The 22,972-nt window shown below is 46.6% G+C and overlaps 1 protein-coding gene and 1 long non-coding RNA gene across 3 annotated transcripts in view; one reads left to right on the top strand and one right to left on the bottom strand.

The window, feature by feature from the left end:
• Window positions 1-5,425: 5,425 nt before the first annotated feature.
• LOC136625837 (uncharacterized) overlaps window positions 5,426-22,972 on the bottom strand; it is an 86,310-nt gene continuing 68,763 nt past the window's right edge. Inside the window, exons 3-4 of the long non-coding RNA XR_010792586.1 lie at window positions 13,866-13,960; window positions 5,426-5,486 (exon numbers count right to left, since the gene is read on the bottom strand). This is a non-coding gene — a long non-coding RNA (uncharacterized lncRNA). The remainder of the gene's footprint in view (window positions 5,487-13,865; window positions 13,961-22,972) is intronic.
• LRMDA (leucine rich melanocyte differentiation associated) overlaps window positions 18,684-22,972 on the top strand; it is a 773,841-nt gene continuing 769,552 nt past the window's right edge. The window contains exon 1 of one of the 2 annotated variants that reach the window (XM_066600375.1): window positions 18,684-18,895. In XM_066600375.1, the coding sequence (XP_066456472.1) occupies window positions 18,839-18,895 (57 nt within the window). In that variant the 5' untranslated portion in view covers window positions 18,684-18,838. The remainder of the gene's footprint in view (window positions 18,896-22,972) is intronic. The other variant, XM_066600374.1, reaches the window with a different exon arrangement.

Here is a 22,972-nt window from a genome sequence, read left to right as displayed (position 1 = left end):
TAATATATGTCTTCTGGCCCTGCCTCCACAATTCTGTCCCTGGAGTGTGTCACAGAACTGCAGAGTGTTGCACTGTTATTAACTGCAACAGAGCGGTGATTTCAGAGCCAGGAAATAATTTGGCGCACGCCTGCTGTAACACTTAGCTGGCTGCGTATTTATTTGGAGAACTACAACCCGCAGCAGACACAGACCCAGAACACTGAGCACAGTGACAGGCAGGCCAAATAGATTTTATGCCCAATATTTTTTTGAAAAGGACCACTGCGTATATTCAATCAATAATATATGTCTTCTGTCCCTGCCTCCACACTTCTGTCCCTGGACTATTACTGCAGGGTGCAATGCTCTGCACGGCCGATATACCAAAAAAAAAAAAAAGTGCAACACTGCAAAAAGCAGCCTCCACACTACTGCACACGGTTAGATGTGGCCCTAAGAAGGACCGTTGGGGTTCTTGAAGCCTACAATAACTCCTAACGCTCTCCCTGCCTCCACACTTCTGTCCCTGGACTATTACTGCAGGGCGCAATGCTCTGCACGGCCGATATACCAAAAAAAAAAAAAAGTGCAACACTGCAAAAAGCAGCCTCCACACTACTGCACACGGTTAGATGTGGCCCTAAGAAGGACCGTTGGGGTTCTTGAAGCCTACACTAACTCCTAACACTCTCCCTATAGCAGCTCCGGCACCAACAGCACTGTCCCTCAGCTATGTCACAACGCATCTGAGGCGAGCCGCAGGAGGGGCCGATTTTTATACTCGGGTGACACCTGATCTCGCCAGCCACTCACTGCAGGGGGGTGGTATAGGGCTTGAACGTCGCAGGGGGAAGTTGTAATGCCTTCCCTGTCTTTCCATTGGCCAGAAAAGCGCGCTAACGTCTCAGAGATGAATGTGAAAGTAACACGAACATCGCGTGGTGCTCGTTACGAGTAACGAGCATCTCGAACACGCTAATACTCGAACGAGTATCAAGCTCGGACGAGTACGTTCGCTCATCTCTAGTTGTGACCCCTTCATTTTTCCTATTTAGGACCTAAAGAATAATAATAATAATCTTTATTTATATAGCGCCAACATATTCCGCAGCGCTTACAATACAGGGGAAATAAAACAAGACCACGGTCACATGAAGTAATGAATTGATGGAAACATTAGGGGTGAGGGTCCTGCTCCAACGAGCTTACATACTACAAATAGTGGGGCGATACAGAAGTTAAAGGGGCTGGAGATGTGCACAGTATGGCGAGGTGGAGAGTGAGGGATGCTATACACACAGACAAAGGTCAGACCGTATAGTGGCGGAATTGGGATGACTGCAGGTGCCGGTTAATTACGGCTAGCAGGGATTGCAGTCTGTACGACAGGGAGCATGTTATCAGGTGCAGTACAGAGGGGTTTGGTTTAGGGGATATGGTATGCCTCCCAGAAGAGATGCGTTTTTAGAGCACGCCTGAAGTTTAGTGTGTCAGTGATTGCCAGGATGTTTTTTGGTAGCACGTTCCAGAGGACAGGTGCTGATCTTGAGAAGTTTTGGAGGTGGGAATGAGAGGTTCAAATTAAAGGGGAACTCATTCTGATTTCATTGGCAGAGTGGGGGGTGCAGGCTGGGTGATGAATGGAGATGAGAAAGCAATGTAGGGCAGTGCAGTGCTGTGGAGGGCTTTATGGATGAGGGTAGTTAGTTTAAATTGTATTCTGTATTTGACAGGCAGCCAGTGCAATGACTGGCACAGGGCAGAGCTGTCCGAGTAGCGGCTGGACAGGAAGATGAGCCTGCATTCAGGATGGACTGGAGCCGGTAGAGTCTGGAGCAGGGGAGGCCTATCAGCATTAAGTTGCAATAATCGAGCCAAGAGTGGATGAGGGCAACAGTGAGCATTTGTAGCGTGTCCACGGTGATAAAGGGCGTATTCTAGCGATGTTCTTGAGGTGCAGCTGACATGTTCGGGCGAGATTGGATGTAGGGGGTGATGGAGAGATCGGAGTCGAATATAACCCCAAGACAGCGGGCGTGCTGTCTGAGAGTTATGGTAGTGCCACACACGAGATGGAGATGTCAGGATGAGGTCGGTTAGTAGAGGGCGTAAACAGGAGAAAGTCAGTTTTTGAGAGGTTTAGTTTTAGGTAAAGAGAGGACATAGTGTTAGAGACAGCAGACAGACAGTTGGTGGTGTTATGGAGGAATGTTGCTGTGATGTCCCGGGAGGAGGTATATAGCTGGGTATCATCAGCATAGAGATGGTACTGGAAACCAAAATTCCTGATGGTTTGTCCAATGGGGGCTGAGGACCGAGCCCTGGGGGACCCCAACAGCAAGTGGAAGAGGAAGGGAGGTAGAGACAGCAAAGCAGACAGTGAATGAGTGGTTGGATAGGTAGGAGGAGAACCAGGAGAGGGCAGTGTCCTTTAGTCCAATGGAGCGAAGCATACTGAGGAGAAGTTTGTTGTCGATAGTGTCGAATGCTGCAGAGAGGTCGAGGAGGATCATTAGGGAGTAGTCGCTCCTCGATTTGGCCGTCAGGAGGTCGTTTGACACTTTAGTCAGGGCAGTTTCTGTTGAGTGTAGGGGGCGGAAGCCGGACTGTAGAGGGTCAAGAAGAAAGTTTTCTGAGAGATAGATTATAAGGCGAGAGTAAACCAGGCGTTCTAGTAGTTTGGAGATGAAGGGGAGGTTTGAGATGGGTCGATAATTGGCAGCATCAGTCGAGTCAAGAGTCGAGTAAAGAATGGGCGCGACAAATTTCCTGTTTGTACGACACCGGAAAGTTAGAGAATTATATTAGGTACATTACATAGGGGTGCCAATATATTTGCACTTAGCATTGAATAATCGAGTTGTGACCCCTTTACTTTTCTTATTTAGGACCCAAAGAATAGTTCTGCCAAATTTCCTGTTTGTACGACAGCAGGAAGTTAGAGAATTAGTGGTTAGTCAGTGAGTCGGTCAGTCAGTGAGGGCTTTTACCTTTATATATATAAATTTTGTGTATGTGGTATCTTTTATGGGCATTCTAACCCCTATAATGATGTTATAGAGTTAAAGGGGTTGTCCTGTTGAAAATTATTACAGAAACATAGTATGTAGGACTGAAATAGACATAAGTCCCTACTGCAATGTAGAACCGGAGGAAGGCAAAAACTCCCATGAGGTAGAAGCCAATTTTCCTCATTCCTTCCAATCTGGCAATTAGAATAATCCCTGGCAGGGCCGTATTTACACCTCATGCTGCCCTCAGCACTAACCCTGAGCTCACCCCATTAAGGATAAGTTCACACGCGGCAGATTCTGTGCAGCGGAGTTTAGTGCAAATCCACAACAAAATCTGTACCTTTCGACAGGGATTTTGATGCGGATCTGCTGCAGATCGCACCCTTTCAGTTGAAATGATGAAGTTTGCTTTGGATCCACGTCAAAATGCCCCCATTCACCACACAGTCCCATCATGTTCCCTTCCCCAATTGATCTCATAGCAGTGTCCTTAGATATTCTCCTCCCCACCCCCACTCATCAGTGTCCTTCTCATCCACCTACTCCTCAAAGTGTCCTTCCTATGCCGCCGCCCTCCCCGCAGGGAGGGGTGTTACATAAGGTGGACACTTTGTATCTGCTCACATAAGTGTCCAGGTCTCCTCCGCTGACACAGACCGTTCTCCTAGCTGTGAGAGATACAGACTCCAGTCCTCTAGCTCCCTCTATGCTGTAGCACCACAGTGATAGTTAGAGGACTGTAGAAGTCAGTGTCTTCTGACACCAGCTGGGTTAGCACTGTCCTGTGAGTCTTGCTATTAGTGGCACACAGCTAGTAGGTAGATGGGTAGTGGCAAATATGGTCCCTGCATCCCTGCATCATCGACCCTTCTGAGTAATCCGTGATATAACATGTAATAATGTACCGCTCAAGAAAGGTGTCCAGACTCCTCTTAGGCCTCATGCCCACGGCTGGGTCGGATTCCCCCTGTGAAACGTTACAGGCGGAAACAGACCTGGCGTTCCCCAGAGACCCTGTACGCACCTCTCCGAATCTGCCACGAGTGCCTCGCCCAGCGAGCCGGCGTGCATGCGCAGTACTACCCATAACATGTCGGCGCGGCGCTGTGGATTCTCGCGGTACTTCCACAGTGCTCACTACGGAAGTATCGCGGGGCAAGCGGTTTCTATTGACTGCAATGGAAGTTGTCCACGGGATTTTTCGCACAGAATAGAACATGCTGCGATCCTCCCCTGCGAATGGAAAATCGCTGTTGATTTCTACTCGTGGGCAGCAGAGAAAAGTTTACCACAGCATGTCTATGGATGTACATTGCTGGGAAATCCTGGCAGGTGTCTGACTGCGAATTCCGCAGTGATAATCTGTCCGTGGGCATTCGGCCTTATACTATTTTATCAACTTCACCACATCCTCAGCAGAAAGTTCCATAGTCTCACTGCTCTTACAGTAAAGAACCCCTTTCTATGTTGTGTAGAAACCTTTCCTCTAGATGTAGAGAGCACCCGCTTGTTACAGTCACAGTCCTGGGTATGAATAGATGATAGGAAATATCTCTGTATTAACCCCTGATATATCTACACATAGTTATTAGAGCACCCCTTTGTTACATTCCTGGGTGTAAATAGATGATGGGAGAGATCTCTGTACTGTCCCCTGATATATCTATACACAGTTATATTACAGCACTCCCTTGTTACAGTCCTGGATATAAACGGATGATGGGAGAGATCTCTGTAGTGACCCCTGATATATCTGTACATAGTTATTAGAGCGCCCCCTTGTTACGGTCCTGGGTATAAACAGATGATGGGAAAGATCTCTGTACTGACCCTTGATATATTATACTTAGTTATTTGATCGCCCCCTTGTTACAGTCCTGGATATAAATAGATGATGGGAGAGATTTCTGTATCGTCCCCTGATGTATTACACATAGCTATTAGAATGCCCAATTGTTACAGTCCTGGATATAATAGATGAGAAAGAGCTCTTTAGTGACTCCTGATATAACTATACATAGTTATTTAAGTGCCCCTTTGTTACAGTCCTGGGAATAAATATGAAGGAAAGATGTGGAGCAAACCCTATGCATTTAAAGGTATCGGGTCCCGTCAGAAGTCCAGGGCCCAGAAACCTCAAGGAGCTGAAGAAAAAAAAAGTGTGAATGTGTGTGAAGAGAGTTTGGCTAGGGAGGCGCTGCTGACCAGATAGATCCACCAAATGGTGGTCAAGTGGAGTGAGTGGAGAAACAATACTGGTGTTCAGGCGCTGCTCTCCAATAAAATTCCACAGACAGTGAGATAAAATATTAAACTTTTTTTTATTATATCAATGAAAACCAGCAGATACATGTTTCGGGGAAGGCCCCTTTATCAGTCAGGCTGCATAAGACATCACTCCTGGGGCTGGAAAATGTTGACCCAAAACTGCTGGTGGTAGCAGAAGGCATAGGGAGCCGTAACTGCGACTATAGTTGTCCATATGGCCATCTGAATGCACCCAAAACAAGAAATGCAGATATGGAAAAAAAAATTAGGACGTATGAACGCACGCAGCCAACAATCAATGCTGATGCACAACAGTCAAAAAACAATACAGAAATATTAGCAAAATAATCCTCACGCATATCCCTTTTCCTCATTGTGACTCCAACTTGCCTTCATACACGAGAGATGCGAGCGCATCCCAGGACTGCTCCATCAGGACTCTGTCCTGGAACTCAGGAACATTTGTATTCCATATGGCAGGGTGGTCCTGCTTTAAGGCAATCAATTTGCCAACTTTGTATGTCTGAGACATGTTCAGGGTGTTGTCCTTTTCCAGCATTTGCATGTTTCCTAGCAACATGCGTGAAAAAAGCATCTGCTAGGCAAGTACTTACATTGGCATTGCATATATATTGTGTATCGTAGTGACAATACGCCCATGTGAATGAGCCCTTAGAGGATGAGTATTTTATTTAAAGGGAGTCAGATGGAACAGGCTGTTCATTCTGTAGACATCATGTTATAGAGGCGCAGGAGCTATATAGTTTATGGGGAAAGATTTAGTAGAACTTGTATGTTATTCACTTATATCTCTGCTCATTTTGAGCTGAACAATTCAATGGGTGGAGCGATCAGTGATTGACAGCTATGTGTGTATGACTGTACATACAGGGGTAGCTGTCAATCGCTCATAGCTCCACCCACTGGACTGAATAAAATACAGGTTCTACTGAATCTTTCACCATAAAACTATATATTAATCTAATTCAGCTCCTCCCGCTCTATAACATCATGCCTGCAGTTTGGCAGCATGTTCCAGCTGACAGACTCCCTTTAATCCCCATCCGCTCACCGTGTAAATTTACCACTATCAGTCTAAGCCCGCCGGCAAGCTCAGAGTGATGACGAGAATGTTGCACTGAGGAGGAAGGTATGCAGTGGCCACAGCTATAGACTGGAATAGCGATGACTGATGGATGTTGCTCACAGTGACTTATGTTATTGTGTGTGCTTAGGCGGGGGGGTGGGGGGGTGGGGGGTTTGGGGACCAAAGTGGCCCTGCAAAAAAAAATTAAAAAAAATCACAAAGTGGCCTTATGTTTTAGGTGGGCCCAAACCAGCAAGAAGTGTGTCGAACATAAGTAGGCAGGTGTGGTGTCCTGCAGCGACCAAGACACGAGGCCCACACTGAGGAGCTGGCGGGGGTGGAGGTGTCACTTGTCACTGTGGCTCTACCAGACTCCTTCCCGGAGGGACACATGGAACCTCGGCCAAGGCACCACTAGGTCTCTTCCAGGCAATGCTGGGACAGTGGTTATCTGTATAAGTGTGGTGAATTTGCAGTTGTCACGCGTGACGCCACCATTCCTTCCCTCCCTAAAGAGAGTCCACACATACTATTGGAACTTGATAACTCAGTCACTGGGAATAGGCAATGATCGGTGAACTTTACTGTAAATCAGGATACAATACAGCTTACTCACAAGTGCAGGAAAGACAGATTTTTGGTCAGGGAGGAGAACTCAGGATGAAACCTACAGTGCTCCACTCCTGGACACACACACTCAGGGATTCTGAATTACTCCAGAGGAGAAATACAACACTCCACTGACACTCACTCAGAACTTTTGAGGACGACTATGCACGGTGGACTCCTTACTCCTTTCTATCCCCAGAGGTGGTTCCTGGCATGGAAGGACTCAGGATACCTTTCCTCCTCTTCCATCACTTCACCACATGAGGGTTGAAGGTACCCCCATGTGGCCAGCACTCCTACTCCACTCACAAGCGTTGAAGATGATGAAAGACACATGACATGTCTCAATCACTCACATTTATAGAGGGTAGAAAACACGTAACTAGACAGAATTGTTACTTTCCCAGACATATCCCAGCCACTTTCAGACATTAACCTCTTGGATGCTGCAGCTGTGCAATACACATAACAGCAGACACTTTGCACAGTGCATCCACATGAAAGACATGACATATATGACAATTATGGAGGAGCCAGAAATAGGTGTTTTGGGCCACTACACAGGTCTGCAAAAGCGGTGACTTTTTGAGACGCTTTTGTGTGGAAATTCAAAGTGGTAACTAAAAAGAAGTGACATTTTATTTCTTGATGCGGAAACAAGATTTTCTACTTTGAAATTCTGCACTCATATTTTGCCCATTGACAGGGCAAATTCTGCATAGTGATCCGTGTGAAAATTTACGTAAAAAAAAAACGCAGATTCTGACGCAGCTTTTAAAGGCGAATTGACACTGAAAATTCTGTGGATAATTCCACCATGCGAAGATACCCCCAAAAATAGACTGCGTAAACAGGAACTGCGATCCAATCATTGTTTAATTTGGAAAGGAAAATCGTTCTCTCTAATCTCAACAGTATTCCTACTATGTTTAATGGAGTTCTGTAAATCAGAAAATACAAATTCTATACCTCACCTATTCCTCCCTACGCAGTCTTCTTACCACATCTTCACCTCCCTGGTCTTTTCCTGGCTCCTGCAGTCCCCCAGGTCAGCTTATCTCCAGATGGACAGATCCTTTTCTTCCTGGGACGTTGCGTACATTAACAGGCATTCTGCTTCCTGCAGGTCAGTGTACCCGGTCACTAGTGACGTAGTATTCACTGCCTAGCAGGGAATGCTGAATGCTATGTCGGGCCATTGTTGAGACTGCACATGCACACTGTCCTGCGGCAATAGTATATGAACACTCGTGGTGAGACAGTGCGCATGCTTAGTCTTGGAAATAGCCCGGCATAGAATTTGGCATTCCTTGCTGGGCAGTGAACACTACGTCACTAGTGACTGGGTACACTGACTTAGAGGAAGGAGAATGCCGGCAATGTACATAAAGTCACAGGAAGAAGAGGATCTGGCCGGCTGAAGGTGATCAGGGGGGCCTAGAGGAGCCAGTAGAAGATCGGAGAGGAGAAGATATGGTAAGAATACTGCCTGGAGAGAAATAGGTAAATACTGATTTTTTTTTTTTAAATGATGGAACCCCTTTAATCTCCCCACAACACTCGCACCCAGGTTTGCCACATTTTAAAAACACTTCTTTTTTGAAAAAGGGTTCCCCGTTGTTGTTTTTTCTTTTCTCAGAAGGGATGGAGCCAGGATGTTTATTCAATGATTTATCCTTCCAAAATACAGTTCTAGGTTTGTTGGGTAAAGGGTCATTCAAATGGCTGTATGAGTACAGAGTTGTGAGTCTTTAGCGTTGTACTCATTGCAGCCCCTACACTCTGCCAGCAGAAGAGCCCGCAGAGATCGCATAGGGGCTGCGATAGGCATTGTGCATGCCCGGGACTATGATGTCATAGACATGAGCAGTGCGACTTTTTTTTTTTTAAAGCCGCCTGTATTAAAAGCTGCCCTGTCGCAGGCATTGCGAAGGCGCAGCATGTCAATACACCGCACTTCAATGGCTCTATATAAAACGGAGAGAAATAGAGCGTGCTGTGATTTATTTCTCCTGCGTTTTATACGCATGTGTGAATGGAAGAATGATAGTCAATAGACCTTCACTGCCTCTATTCACCACGTGTTATGCACAGGAAATACGCAGTGACAATACGCCTTTGTGAATGACCCCCTAAATGTTTTTTTTTAATACAATCATTTTTCAAATAGTCTAATATTTTTTTTTAAATTATTTTTAATCTCTCCATGCTGTGCATTAAACCAGGTTACAAAGGAAATGTTTAACCCCTTAGTGACAACGCCTGTTTGCACCTTAACCCCTTAAGGACCAGGTTGTTTTGTACCTTAAGGACCAGACACTTTTTAGGGATTTTACCCATGTAGCGGTTTTACTGCTCCATTTTTTTTCCTTTAGCTACCAAAATTATTTTTGCTGCGTTTTTTTTTCCGTGACATATAGGACAATTTTTTAAATATCTTTTTCACTGACTTTTTTTCCCGTTTTTTAGTTTTATTGGGGGTAAAATGCTAAAAAAAAATGCTTTTTTTTAACATTTATAGTTTTTTTTAAAATTATTTTTATATTTACACTAAAATAAAGTATGGGAATAGGTTCCTCTATTTATTTCGGACGTTTTGATGTATAGTATGTATGGTTTTGGTTTACAAGGCGCATACGGCGATGGTTTTTGTTGGCGTCTGCTTTGTGTTATTCTTTTTCTTTTGTATGTATTGTTGTTTTATTCTGTTGTTTTGTTTTACTTATTTATGTAATTATGTTTTTTACTATCTATGTCCCCCATGACGTCATATAAGACCTCTGGGGGACATTCACTTTTTTTTTTTTTAAACTTTATTTGACACTTTCCACTATAGCTAGGGCGTTCATAGGAGCCCTAATTATAGGGGAAAGCAACTGTGGTGACATTAGTCACCTGAAGAGCTGCCAGGGTCTAGTCTGACCCTCCAGCTCTGCAGTAGCAGGGAATCCCAGGAGGTCACATGACCCCCCGAGGCTCCCGTAGTAAAAGTAAATGTTACTTTCAGTTTCCCCATACAGTGCATATTGAACACTGTATATTGGGGAAGCAGAAGGCAGGAAGGGTTAAAAACCCCTCCTGCCTTCTGCTCCGGGTTATCAGTTGTCACTAACAGCTGATAACCCGTTCCTGCCTCTGACTGATTGCAGAGGAAGGAGGCTTAGAGCACCGCCGTATTTTTACTATCGGTGGTCCTCTAAGCCCAGGACCAGCCGCCGTATATATACAGTGGCTGGTCCTAAATGGGTTTAAGGGGTTTTCTCGCGAAAGCAAGTGGGGTTAAGCACTTCTGTATGGCCATATTAATGCACTTTGTAATATACATTGTGCATTAAATATGAGCCATACAGAAGTTATTCACTTACCCACTCCGTTGCTGGCGTCCCCGTCTCCATGGCTCCGTCTAATTTCAGCGTCTAATCGCACGATTAGACGCGCTTGCGCAGAAGGGTCTTCTTCCTTCTGGTCGGTCCGGGCACGAGCGGCGTTCTGGCTCCGCCCCCTTCTATGCGTCATCGCGTAGCTCCGCCCCATCACGTGTGCCGATTCCAGCCAATCAGGAGGCTGGAATCGGCAATGGACCGCACAGAGCCCACGGTGCACCATGGGAGAAGACCCGCGGTGCACCATGGGAGAAAACCGCGGTGCATCCCTGGGAGAGGACCGGCGGCCATCTTTGAAAGAAGTTTTATAAGTTGATGAAACGCTAGAATGGTGAGTAAAAACCTTCTTTAAACTTTCTTTACACGTGTACATTGTAATGTTTGATTTAGAAGGGGGACTGGGCAGAAAAAAAAATGTCACTTTTGCCTCGGGACAACCCCTTTAATGATGAAGTGAAATTTTGGAAATCTGACATGCGTCACTTTAACATAGAATAACTCCGTAAAGGTTTTGAATATCCAAGTAATTCTTGTGTCAGAATAATAGATAACCCTACAAATGACCCGATATTAAAAACTACACCCCTTAATATATTCATTGAGGGGTGTCATGAGTATTTTAACCCCAGTTTTCTTTCAGTAGTTAATGCAATTTAGAGTAGAAAAAAGAAAATTTCATATTTTTGCAAATATGTCATTTTAAAGATATATTTTTTTTCTATAGTGCATATAAAAATGAGGCTGTACACCCCAAAATAGATACCCCTGTTTCTGCTGTGTTCAGAAACATACCTACTGTGGCCCGAATCTTCTGTCGGTATGCACAACGAGGGCCAGACTGAAAGGAGCAGCCGGTGGCTTTTAGAACGAATTTTGCTTGAAGGTGTTTTAAGACCAATAGCACACTTGTAGAGCCCTTGAGCTACTAAAACGACAGAGAACCCCCACAAATGATCTTATTTTTAAAACTAGACCCCTCTACAAATTAATCTAGGGGTGTACTGTGTATTATGACCCTACAGTTTTGGAATAAATGTAAACAAAGCAGAAGGAAAAAAAATTACGATTTTCATTTTTTTTGGCAATTGTGACATTTTAAAAACTGTTTTTTTTGTACAGCACACATATGAATGAAGACTTGCACCCAAAAATGGATACCCCCGTTTGTCCTGTGTTCAGAAACATACCAATCTGCTTACTGGACACATGGCTAGGCCTGTAATGGAGAAACAACCATTGGATTTCAGGGCACAACTTAATAAATTCACACGGCCGTATGTGGGATCCGCTTGCGGAGGCCTGCAGTTGATCCCAGCTGTGAGCCCGGCCATGGCCCTGTGTACGGCCACGTAATGTATTGTGCATAATTGCGTACTCACACAGGCAGTCGTGCGCAGTACACCTTTTTTGTTTATTTTTCCAGCGCCGTCGCTTAGCGATGACACGAAAACCCGCAGCCCGTACACAATGTAGTTGTATGGCTGCAGGTATATCCGCGACAATGGAGCACAATATCCACGGTAAAATAGAACATGTGTTATGTTTCCTGTGAGTCGATTACTTAATTCCGACCCGCTAATGTGAGCGGAATTGTGTAATCCAATGCATTTGATTGATCCACATATTATCGCGGATCAAACGCTTGCGAATCCGCAATTTCTATCCAGTCGTGCGAGACTGGCCTAAGGTAGATCGCTACCTTTTTATCACATGACCGGAAACCACTCAACAAGGCCATCAGTCACTGCTCCAGGTTCTTGCCTCCCTGTGGTAGAGCAAGGAGATTTTACATTTCCAGGGCCCTCCATGACCTCTGCATGTGTCCGGCATTTTGCCGGCATGCGCAGATGCTGGTGAGGGTAGGTGGAGGAGGATCGTGTTGGAGTTCAAATGTGGAGATCTCAGGTAAGAAGTTTCATCTCCTCTCACCGATCGCATCGGAGAGGGGATATTAAACTTCAACTTTTTAAAAAACTTTTATGTGATCGGCATTATTAATTTGGAAAACAGCGATCGTGTGACCGCTCACTGCTTCCAGCATGCCGAGCACATCCGCCGCGCCGAAGAAAGAAGTTCTGGTCGCGAAGAAGGGAAGAACCGCATCGTCCGGAGCAGGTGAGTTTATACTTCTTTTTAGACCCCATGTCTACATGAAGAATCCGCGGCGGGCCTGATTTTCCCCGTGGACCTGAGGCCTTAGTCATGATCTTGATTACTGTTTTCTCGTCCATTCACATGGGAGGCCGCGGCGTATTGAAGAAAAAAATACACTGCTGCACGGGAAATCCCTCGGTCAGCAGAAATCCTCTGAATTAGTTAGGCCTCATGTCCACGGGGAAATTCGGACCCACACGGATTCTCCATGCAGAATCCCGCAGCGGGTCCCTCCTGGCCCGCAGACATGAGGCCTTTAAAATCCGCAACGTTTTTCCCGCACGCGGATCCGCGCCCCGTAGGGATGCATTGGACACCCGCAGGTAGTTAAATACCTGCGGATGTCATTTTTCCCTTCAGGCGCGGATCCGCGTGTGGGAAAAAAAACACGACATGCTCCATTTTAGTGCGGGTCTCCTGCGGGGACGGCTCCCGCAGGCTTCTATTGAAGCCTATGGAAACCCTCCGGATCCGCGGAACACGTGCACCAGAATTAAAACTTACCTGTCCTGGACGCTGTGGGTCTCCCCTCTGTCGCGTCCGGATCTTCTTTCTTCGGCCCGTGGACGTGCCCGGGGCCGGGCAGAAGAAAGAAGATCCGGCCGCGACGGAGGGGAGACCCACAGCGTCCAGAACAGGTGAGTTTATTCTTATTTTCAGGCCTCATGTCCCCGGGAAAGGAGGGACCTGCTGCGGATTCTGCATGGAGACTCCGCGGCGGGCCTAAGAAATAGATTATACTTACCTGTCCGGACGCCACGGTGTCCCCGTCGTGCACACTTTTTTTTTTTTTAACTCCTGCAGCACAGCACAATAACAGCTGCGGGTGTACCGTGGGACCAGACGGCTTCCATGGATGCCACGGGAGCCGTCTGTACGGGATCACCACACAAAATGGAGCATGCTGCGGGTGGCGATCTGCACGCCAGGGAGAAATGACATCCACAGGTATTTAATTACCTGTGGGTGTCCAATGATTCCCTATGGGCGCGGATCACGCGCACAGATTTACTAATCCTATTTTGCCGGTGGACATTGGGCCTTAATGTATAATAGGGCACCTGTCTTTTTACAACGTTAGACGCAGCTAAACTCCCTTTTTTTCCAGCTGCCATAGAAGTCTATGGGAGCTTCCAGCGTATCTTGGCAGAAGATAGGGCAAGACCTATCTTTTCACGCGCCGTATAAAATCAGTCGCTGTTGTCCTACTTTTCCCGGCGCAATTTTTTTCCCGCCTAAAAAAATGCTCATCTGATGAATACATTGGAATCTAATGATTCAGATGGTTGCAGCGAAATTAGCTGCACATATATGTGACTAGGACCGAACTCTGGCTGTATGCGCCCTACGGTAATACAGAGCACCCACCTGAAAATGGAGACTCCGTCCAGAGATCTACCCAAATACACACTCAGAAATGCCCTAAGAGCGTCTTCAGAGGTTTCCCCGAATAATGTGAATTCCTGAGGGGCAGAAAATAGAGATGAACACACATTGAGCAGAGAATGAAGTGATGAACGGTGGATACATACAGCACACACCACTGGCATGAAGTGATGAACGGTAACATAGTAACATAGTAACATAGTATGTAAGGCCGAATGAAGACATTGTCCATCTAGTCCAGCCTGTCTATCCTACTGTGTTGATCCAGAGGAAGGCAAAAAACCCCAAGGCCAGAAGCCAATTAGCCCTTTTGGGGGAAAAATTCCTTCCCGACTCCCTAATGGCAATCAGACTGTTCCCTGGATCAACCCCTAATAGTTCCTACCTGCCTGTATACCAGGATTGACACTTAACCTAATATTTATATCCTGTAATATACTTCTTCTCCAGAAAGACATCAAGTCCCCTTTTAAACTCCTCTATCGATTTTGCCATCACCACTTCCTCCGGTAGAGAGTTCCACAGTCTAACTGCTCTTACAGTAAAGAACCCCTTTCTGTGTTGGTGATGAAACCTACTTTCCTCTAATCGTAGCGGATGTCCTCTTGTTACCTTTGTGGTCCTGGGTGTAAACAGATCACGGGAGAGATCCATGTGTTGTCCCCTCATGTACTTATACATGGTTATTTGGTCGCCTCTTAACCTTCTTTTTTCTAGAGTAAATAGTCCCAATTTGGTTAGCCTCTCTGGGTATTCCAGTCCCGTCATTCCATGTATTAGTTTAGTTGCCCTTCTTTGAACCCCTTCAAGCACTGTGACATCTTTCCTGAGCACCGGTGTCCAGAATTGTACGCAGTATTCCATGTGAGGCCTGACAAGTGCCTTATATAGTGGAAGGATAATGTTCTCGTCCTTCGCCCCTATACCTCTTTTGATGCACCCTAAGACTTTATTTGCCTTTGCAGCAGCTGACTGGCATTGGTTACTCCAGTTTAGTCTACTATCCACTAATACCCCCAGATCCTTTTCCATATCACTTTTCCCCAGCGGTACCCCATTAAGTGAATATTTGTGACATCCGTTCCTCCTGCCCATGTGCATAGTCTTACATTTTTCAACATTGAACTTCATTTGCCATTTTTCTGCCCAAGCCCCCATCTTATCCAGGTCTGTTTGTAGCCGCACATTGTCCTCCGTTGCATTAATTATATTGTATAATTTTGTGTCATCTGCAAATATTGATATTTTGCTGTGCAGCCCCTCTATCAGGTCATTAATAAATATGTTGAACAGAGTGGGGCCTAATACTGAACCCTGTGGCACCCCGCTAGCGACTGTGGTCCAATCAGAGTACGAACCATTTATTACCACCCTCTGCTTTCTATCGTTGAGCCAATTTTTTACCCACTTACACACGTTTTCGCCCAGTCCGAGCTGCCTCATTTTGTATATTAGCCTATTATGTGGCACGGTGTCAAAGGCTTTAGAGAAGTCCAGATATACAAGATCAATAGATTCTCCCTGGTCCAGCTTAGAGCTTACTTCATCGTAGAAACTGATCAGATTTGTCTGACATGAGCGACCCTTCATGAATCCATGCTGGTGAGGAGTTATTCCCTTAATCTCCCTGAGGTACTCATCGATGGCGTCTCTCAGAATCCCCTCGAAAATTTTTCCCGTTACTGAAGTGAGACTTACTGGCCTGTAGTTACCAGGCTCACGTTTGCTCCCTTTTTTGTAAATTGGAACCACGTTGGCAATGCGCCAGTCCAATGGTACTACTCCGGTCTTGATAGTGTCTAGAAATATTAGGTATAGCGGCCTAGCTATCTCGTCACTTAGTTTCTTTAGTATCCTTGGGTGTAATCCATCTGGGCCCGGTGATTTATCAATTTTAGTTTTCTTTAGACGCTTCCGCACCTCCTCCTGCGTTAGGTATGAGATATTTTGTGAGGGGTTCGTTTTATTCCCCTGCATCTCGTGTGGCATTTCCTTTTCTTTGGTGAACACACTTGAGAAGAAGCTGTTTAGTAGATTTGCTTTCCCTTCGTCATCATCAATGATTTCTCCTGCATTGTTTTTTAAAGGGCCAGCGCTCTCCCTGCAAATCCTTTTGCTGTTTATGTAGTTGAAAAATAGCTTCGGGTTGTTTCTGCTCTCTTTTGCGATCTGTCTTTCTGCTTCCTCCTTGGCAGTTTTGATCGTATCTTTGCATATTTTGTTTTTTTCCCTGTATGATTTTAGCGCTTCTTCGCTGCCTTCTTGCTTTAGTAGTTTGAACGCTTTCTTCTTTTCGTTTATTGCCCCTCGTACCGTCTTGTCGAGCCACATTGGTTTCCTTTTAGCTGAGTTTCTTTTATTTTTAAAGGGAATGAACTGCTCACATGAGGTGATTAGGATCCTTTTGAACTTTTCCCATTTTTCCTCCGTACTGATATTTTTGAGGATGTTGTCCCAATTAATGTTACCGATAGTAGTTCTAAGCTCATCAAATTTTGCTTTACTAAAGTTTAGTTTCTTTGTCTCTCCCTGATAAGGCTTCCTATTGATTGACAGCTGGAAGTTGATTATATTGTGGTCGCTGTTCCCCAAGTGCCCCTCAACCTGCACCCCCCTTATACGTTCCGGTTTGTTAGTTAGTACTAGGTCCAGAATGGCTCTCCCTCTTGTTGGTTCCTGCACAAGTTGGTTCAGGTAATTGTCTTTAATTACTCTCAAGAACTTATCACCCCTGTGAGATTTGCAGGTTTCGTTCTCCCATGTTATATCTGGGTAATTAAAGTCCCCCATGATAATTACTTCGTTTCGTTTTGACACCTCATCTATCTGCCTTAGTAGTAAGTCTTCAGTTTCTTCTGTTGCTTTTGGTGGTCGATAGAAGACCCCTATCAGGATTTTGTTATTTTTTCCTCCCTGTATTTCTACCCACAGAGATTCCACCTGTTCGTCTCCTACCCCTATATCCTCCCGTAGCCTCGGCTTCAAGTTCGATTTGACGTACAGACATACCCCTCCCCCTTTCTGGTTCCTTCGGTCTCTTCTGAAGAGATTGTACCCCTGCAAATTCACCGCCCAATCGCACTTATCATCAAGCCATGTTTCAGTAATTCCGACTATATCATAACTTTCATCAGTCATTCTTGCTTCAAGCTCGCCCACTTTACCGATCAGACTTCGTGCATTCGTGATCATACAATTTATATCATTTTTTTTGTTTTTTAAATTTGTTTTGTTGCTATTCGTACTTATGGCTGATCTATCAGTTCTAACTGTACTAACCCCACCCCCTGCTCGTCCCCCATTCCCTTTGCTTGGACCCAGATCGCTAATTACACTGGCTACCCCACTATTTCTCATTTTGCCCTCCCCCCCAGTCCCTAGTTTAAACACTGCTCCAGCCTTCTAGCCATCTTTTCCCCCAGCACAGCTGCACCCTCCCCATTTAGATGCAGCCCGTCCCTACGGTAGAGCCTGTAGCCGACCGCAAAGTCAGCCCAGTTCTCCAGGAACCCAAATCCCTCCTTCTTACACCAACTCCGGAGCCACTTGTTTACCTCCCTAAGGTCCTGCTGCCTTTCTAGTGTGGCTTTAGGTACAGGTAGTATTTCCGAGAAAACTACCCTGGAGGTCCTTGCCCTGAGCTTGGACCCTAAGTCCCTGAAATCATTTTTGAGGGCCCTCCATTGACCTCTAACTTGTTCATTGGTGCCAACGTGCACCATGACTGCTGGATCCTCACCAGCCCCTCCCAGTAATCTGTCAATCCGATCCGCGATGTGTCGAACTCGAGCGCCAGGAAGACAACACACCGTTCGACGATCCCGGTCTTTATGGCAGATTGCCCTCTCTGTCCCCCTAATAATTGAGTCCCCCACCACTAGAACCTGTCTAGCCTGCCCTGCGCTCCCCGGCCCCGTCTCACTGGAGCAGTCATCCCCCTGGCGTTCAGAGGGCGTGTCGTGCTGCAGCGGTGCTGGCTCTGTAATGGCATCCCCCTCATCTGCCAATCTTGCAAATTTGTTGGGTTGTGCCAGTTCAGGACTAGCCTCCCTGGTTCTCTTCCCTCTATCCCTCCTTCTTTCTGTCACCCAGCTGACTGCCTGCTTCCCCTGCTCTTCCGTCGGTGGATACATACAGCACACACCACTGGCATGAAGTGATGAACGGTGGATACATACAGCACACACCACTGGCAATAGGATCACGGCAGTTACAGGCAGGCCATCCATGACAGAAGCGGTCACGTGTGTGCGGCCGCTCTCACACGGGCGCTCTGTACTGATTTTAATTGGGCCTTGCAGACCTGCGGTCAAACGCAGCGTTCTCTAACTCCGTGACTTTCGAGTGCCGTCTGCTGTATTCTGGCACGTTTTCACTTTAACAGACCTCATCCCCTGTCACAGTCATGGGCGCGCTATGAGGCGCTGTTTTATGCTGTAACCTACGTTCAAAAGCGTCAATAAAAATTGTGGCGTTTTGCTGATGTGTGAAAGCGGCCGAACACTTGCAGACCCGGGGCAGAATGTAGCATATATGTTAAAGAGAAAAGGTTCCATAAGTATCCAATTCACAGGTTTACACATTTTTTTTGCGTCAAAAGTAATAACCACTGGTATCCGTCTGTTTTTACATTAACCCCCTAATGGTATTGGTATGATTTGCCCTGGCACACGCCTCCTCATGTATTTGGTGCACTTGACACCTCTAGAGAAACTATCATACATGTCTGTTATACTTCATGCCAGCTTCTGGCTGCCGGTCACGAGGGGGCGGGGGGTCAGCGGAGTCAGCGGATGCCGGCCAGAGCTCGTGCTGTGTGTGGAGACATCGGGCGGGCACACACTGCAGTCACGTGCTCCTCTCCTCAGACCGCGGCACGTGACCCGGCAGTGCGGCCCGCGCTCCCGTCAGCTGACCGGCTGCTAAGTCTGTGGGTGCGGGACGGGCTGGAGCTGATGGCGGCGGCGGAGAGCATGTCCGGCGCGGGAGAGGAGGTGCTGGCGGGCTCACAGGTGAAGCACGTGACGGGGCGGGGCCAACACCTGACGGCGCGCGGAGACCTGAAGTGAAGTGGCGTGAGAGCGGGGGCCTCACCGAGCCACAACTCATCCGGCAGGAGTCTGCTGGTCCGGCACTTGTATCTTGGCAGATGAGCTGCAGTTGACTGCCGGCTCTCCCACGGGCGCATATCCTCCACAGGTTCTTGTCGTCGACTTATAAGACCCTGGCTGGATGGCGGCTCGTCCCTCCGTGTAAACGCTGCCGTAGAAGCGGACGAGGAGCTGCCATGCACGGTGCCGTCTGTCAGTGTGAACACTCCGCACGAGCGCCGGCGACCGCAGTGGAGACCCCAGCAGCCGTTTACCGGCCCATGTAAAAGTGACATTAGGGCTCTGTTACATGGGCCGACCCGACGGGTGTAGATGCCAGACAGCCCAGCCATGGTCGTTTCCGTGTACAGGCCGAGCATCACCGGTGAATAAAGGCAGCGGGGAACATTTCAGCCATCCGCAGCCGGTGAGCGCCTGTTCACAGCATCCGCAGCCGGTGAGCGCCTGTTCACAGCATCCGCAGCCGGTGAGCGCCGGGCACCTGTTCACAGCATCCGCAGCCTGTTCACAGCATCCGCCCTTCAGTATTCTACATGCAGAAACCAAACCGTGAAGGAATTCTCGCCCGCGGTTCAGTTGCGGCAGCGTTTACACGAAGCGCTAATCCTGCACATCAGCCAGTATACCGCAGCCTTAGCCCGTTGACGCTAACGTCCTGGAGGGTTGGGATCAGGAGTCGGTCTCACTCTGTACAATGCGAATGCCGCCCACCCCTGATGACATCACAGTGTGTCATTCAATTGCCATGGCAGCCGGGGCCTTCTGTCAGATCGTGGTATAATGTAATACTATGGTATTGCATCACACTGCAGGAGCGAACAGACCATCACAAGTTCTCCCCTAAGGGGACTTAAAAGAAAAACAAATTTAAAAAGTGGTTTAAAAAAGTTTTAATTATTAAAAAAAAATAAAAGGTAAAAGTAAAAAACATAAACACAAGTTTTGCTACATTTCTAATGAAAAAATGTAAATAATTAAACCCAAAAACATATATGGTATCGCTGCCTCCGAAAATGTCTGATCTATCAAAGAGTAACACAGAATTGGGCTTTTTTTTTGTCTCTCCCCCCCCCCCCCCACCCCCCCCTGTCTACAAGAAAAAAATTTAATAAAAAGTGAGCAAAAAACTATATGTACTCCAAAATGGTAGCAATAGAAACTACAGGACCGCATGGGAAAAAATCACCCGTGCGTATGACTAAAGGAATGGAGTTCATATTCACGAGATGTTTGTGCATCTCGCAACGCACAAATCTAACATGAGTTTCCCGGCCATGTGAATCTGGCCTCAAGGCTGCCTGTGCACGGGCGTCTTTGCATTGCCTTCCCGGCGGCGATAATCCAGTTGCGGAAAACGCAGTGCACGCTCTTCATAGTGTTGCTATGGAAAGCGCAGCCCCCTTGTTCGCAAGTGGAAAATCGTAGCGATTCTCAACTCGCAGCTGGCAAATCACAGCATGCTGCGAATTGCTGCGATTCTCCGCTGTCAGCCCATCTGTCAGATAGGCTCACCGCGGCGATCTGTGGGCAGGCTCATGTTCCCCGGCGGAGATCCGCTGCGGTATATCGCAACGCCCGTGGACAGGCAGCCTAAGGCGAATACTGGCCCTGCTATCACATTGGAAAAAATTGTGGTAAAATTGTGTCAACCTCTTAGTGACCGCCCCATTGCCTGTTTATGTCCTGGCTTGCTGGGCCTTAATCCCCAGGGACGTAAAAACATGCTTTCTGCAGGGATTAAAATCCTGCATGCTGTGGACGTGACAGATCCATGCTGTTGGTTACCGGAGGTAGCCGGCAATGTGGAGCTGTCATCCTGGGCCGCAGGACCCCTCATCGGTCACATGATTGCCGGCATTTACCGGATGCCGGCAATCATATGAAAGTCAATTAAGTGTTAAAAAATGTTAAAGATTAAGCTGCCCTCATGGATCGAATCCATCAGGGCAGCTGAAAGTGCTCACCCCCATCCTCTGCTAATTTGCATTAATTCCTGAAAATAAACTGTGGGGTCAAAATACTCATGATACCCCTCAGTGCATACATTAAGGGGTGTAGTTTTTAAAATGGGGTCATTTGTGGGGATATCTATCATTCTGACATGAGCCTTTACAATCTTGGCTTGGTGTAGGAAAGCAAAGTACCTCAAAATGTTATTAATTAATGTTAAATTTGTAATCTTCTAAAGGGTTAAAAAAAAAAACAGTTTTTCCAATGTGTGCTCAGAATAAAGTAAACAGATGGAAATATATATCTCATCAATATTTGAGATATTGCAGTTGAAAATGTGAAAAAATGATAATTTTTTAAAAAAGTTTTCCCAACTTTGGCGCTTTTTGTAAATATACACAAATTCTATCAGTCTGTTTTTACCACCTAAATGAACTACAATGTGGCACAAACAGGCTTGGTCACTAAGGGGTTAATGAGGTTTTACCAAAATATGAAGCTATCCCCTTGCTGATTGGTGGGTGTCTCACGGCTGAGAATCCCACCAATCTCAAGAACAGCGAGGGCCTGTGTCCCCCGTTTATCTTGCAGGTTTACTGCACTCCGCACACTGAGGAGGAGACGGGCGCTGGTTGGGCAAGTGCATCTGCGCTCCATTCACTTCCAGTAGGACTGCCCAGATACCGAGGCCGCAGCCGCTCAGATATTTCCGTCACTCCCATTGAATGGAGCGCTGACCGCTCGTGCTCCGTACAGCATGATGTCACTGTGGTTGGTGGTGGGGGGAAGCAGTACCACAATGCAACGCAAAATGTAATGTGAGGCGATGCTTTCATGTCAATTAGCCTGGTTTCACATCTCAATGGGGTCCATCTGCTGCTGTTCAGTTTCACCCAGAGACCGGGCTGCTCAGAGAGCAGGAAAGGGCAATCCCAAGCTCAGATGCTGAACTGCCCTTAACTGTGCGAATGGAAGCAATCTGAGGAACGCTTGTAATCATGGCATGGGTTGTAGACGCTGGCTGGGTGCTGAAAGGAAGAACAAGCAAGAAGCATAATGATCACGTTGCTTTAATCACTTTTATTCCCACTCCAAATGATCAAGAAATGCATTGAGTTGTGCTTCTACGGTGATTGTGCCGGGTGCCGTAGTTGTGTCACACAATTTCTGGTCTTGTGATAAAATACGCAGCACGTCTTATTACACACCAAAATAGGCCATAGAAGTGAAGGGGCGGGCGCTAATACTGAATATACATGAAACACGCGTATTCACTGTATATGTGCAGATCCAAACAATGGGCCCTGCTGCAGATTTGTTCTGCATGCGTAAATATGCAGCAAATTTACACAAAAACCCAACTGGTATGAGTGAAAATACGCAGGGAATAAGCTTATGCCCGTGTGAATGACCCCTTAGGCTGTGTTCAAAGCTGCAGTAACTACATGCATCCAAAAACGCACCCACCCATCCACCATGGCACGAAGATATTGTCAGTAAAAGGGCAGCATTAATGGCAAAATCGTGCAGCACTTGTCCAACAGTGGGTGGCGGAGTCTAAGCCACGTGTGGTTACCACAGCGTGGGAAGCTCAGTTTAAGGCCAGCTTCACACAGGCTTATTTACGTACGCACATTTGCATCGGCAGTATGCAGAGCCCATTGATTTTTTTTTAATGGGTTCATTCACATTTCTGTATTTTGTGCGCACAAAAAAACAGAAAATGCTTTATTTTTCTGTCTAGTTGCGCACCAAAGGTCCCCATAAAAGTCAATGGGGGTCGCACAAATGTGCGTGCAATATGCATGGAGATGCGTGATACACGGTGTAATTCCACTGGAAAAGGAACACAACTGGAACAAATTAGCCATTTCAATTGGAGTGTTTGTTTGCCGAATGCAAATGAACATGTCTTGTGGGGGCAAAAGGTACACTAAAATAAGCCGATGTGCGGGCAAAAAAGCATTGTTCATTCCGCAAAAACGCAGCATTCCGGCATGCACAAATGCCTAAATGGTGATGCACAGT

The sequence above is a fragment of the Eleutherodactylus coqui genome, chromosome 4 (genome assembly GCF_035609145.1).
Source record: "Eleutherodactylus coqui strain aEleCoq1 chromosome 4, aEleCoq1.hap1, whole genome shotgun sequence".
Lineage (NCBI taxonomy): Eukaryota > Metazoa > Chordata > Amphibia > Anura > Eleutherodactylidae > Eleutherodactylus > Eleutherodactylus coqui.
This window is presented reverse-complemented; position numbering and strand designations above follow the sequence as displayed.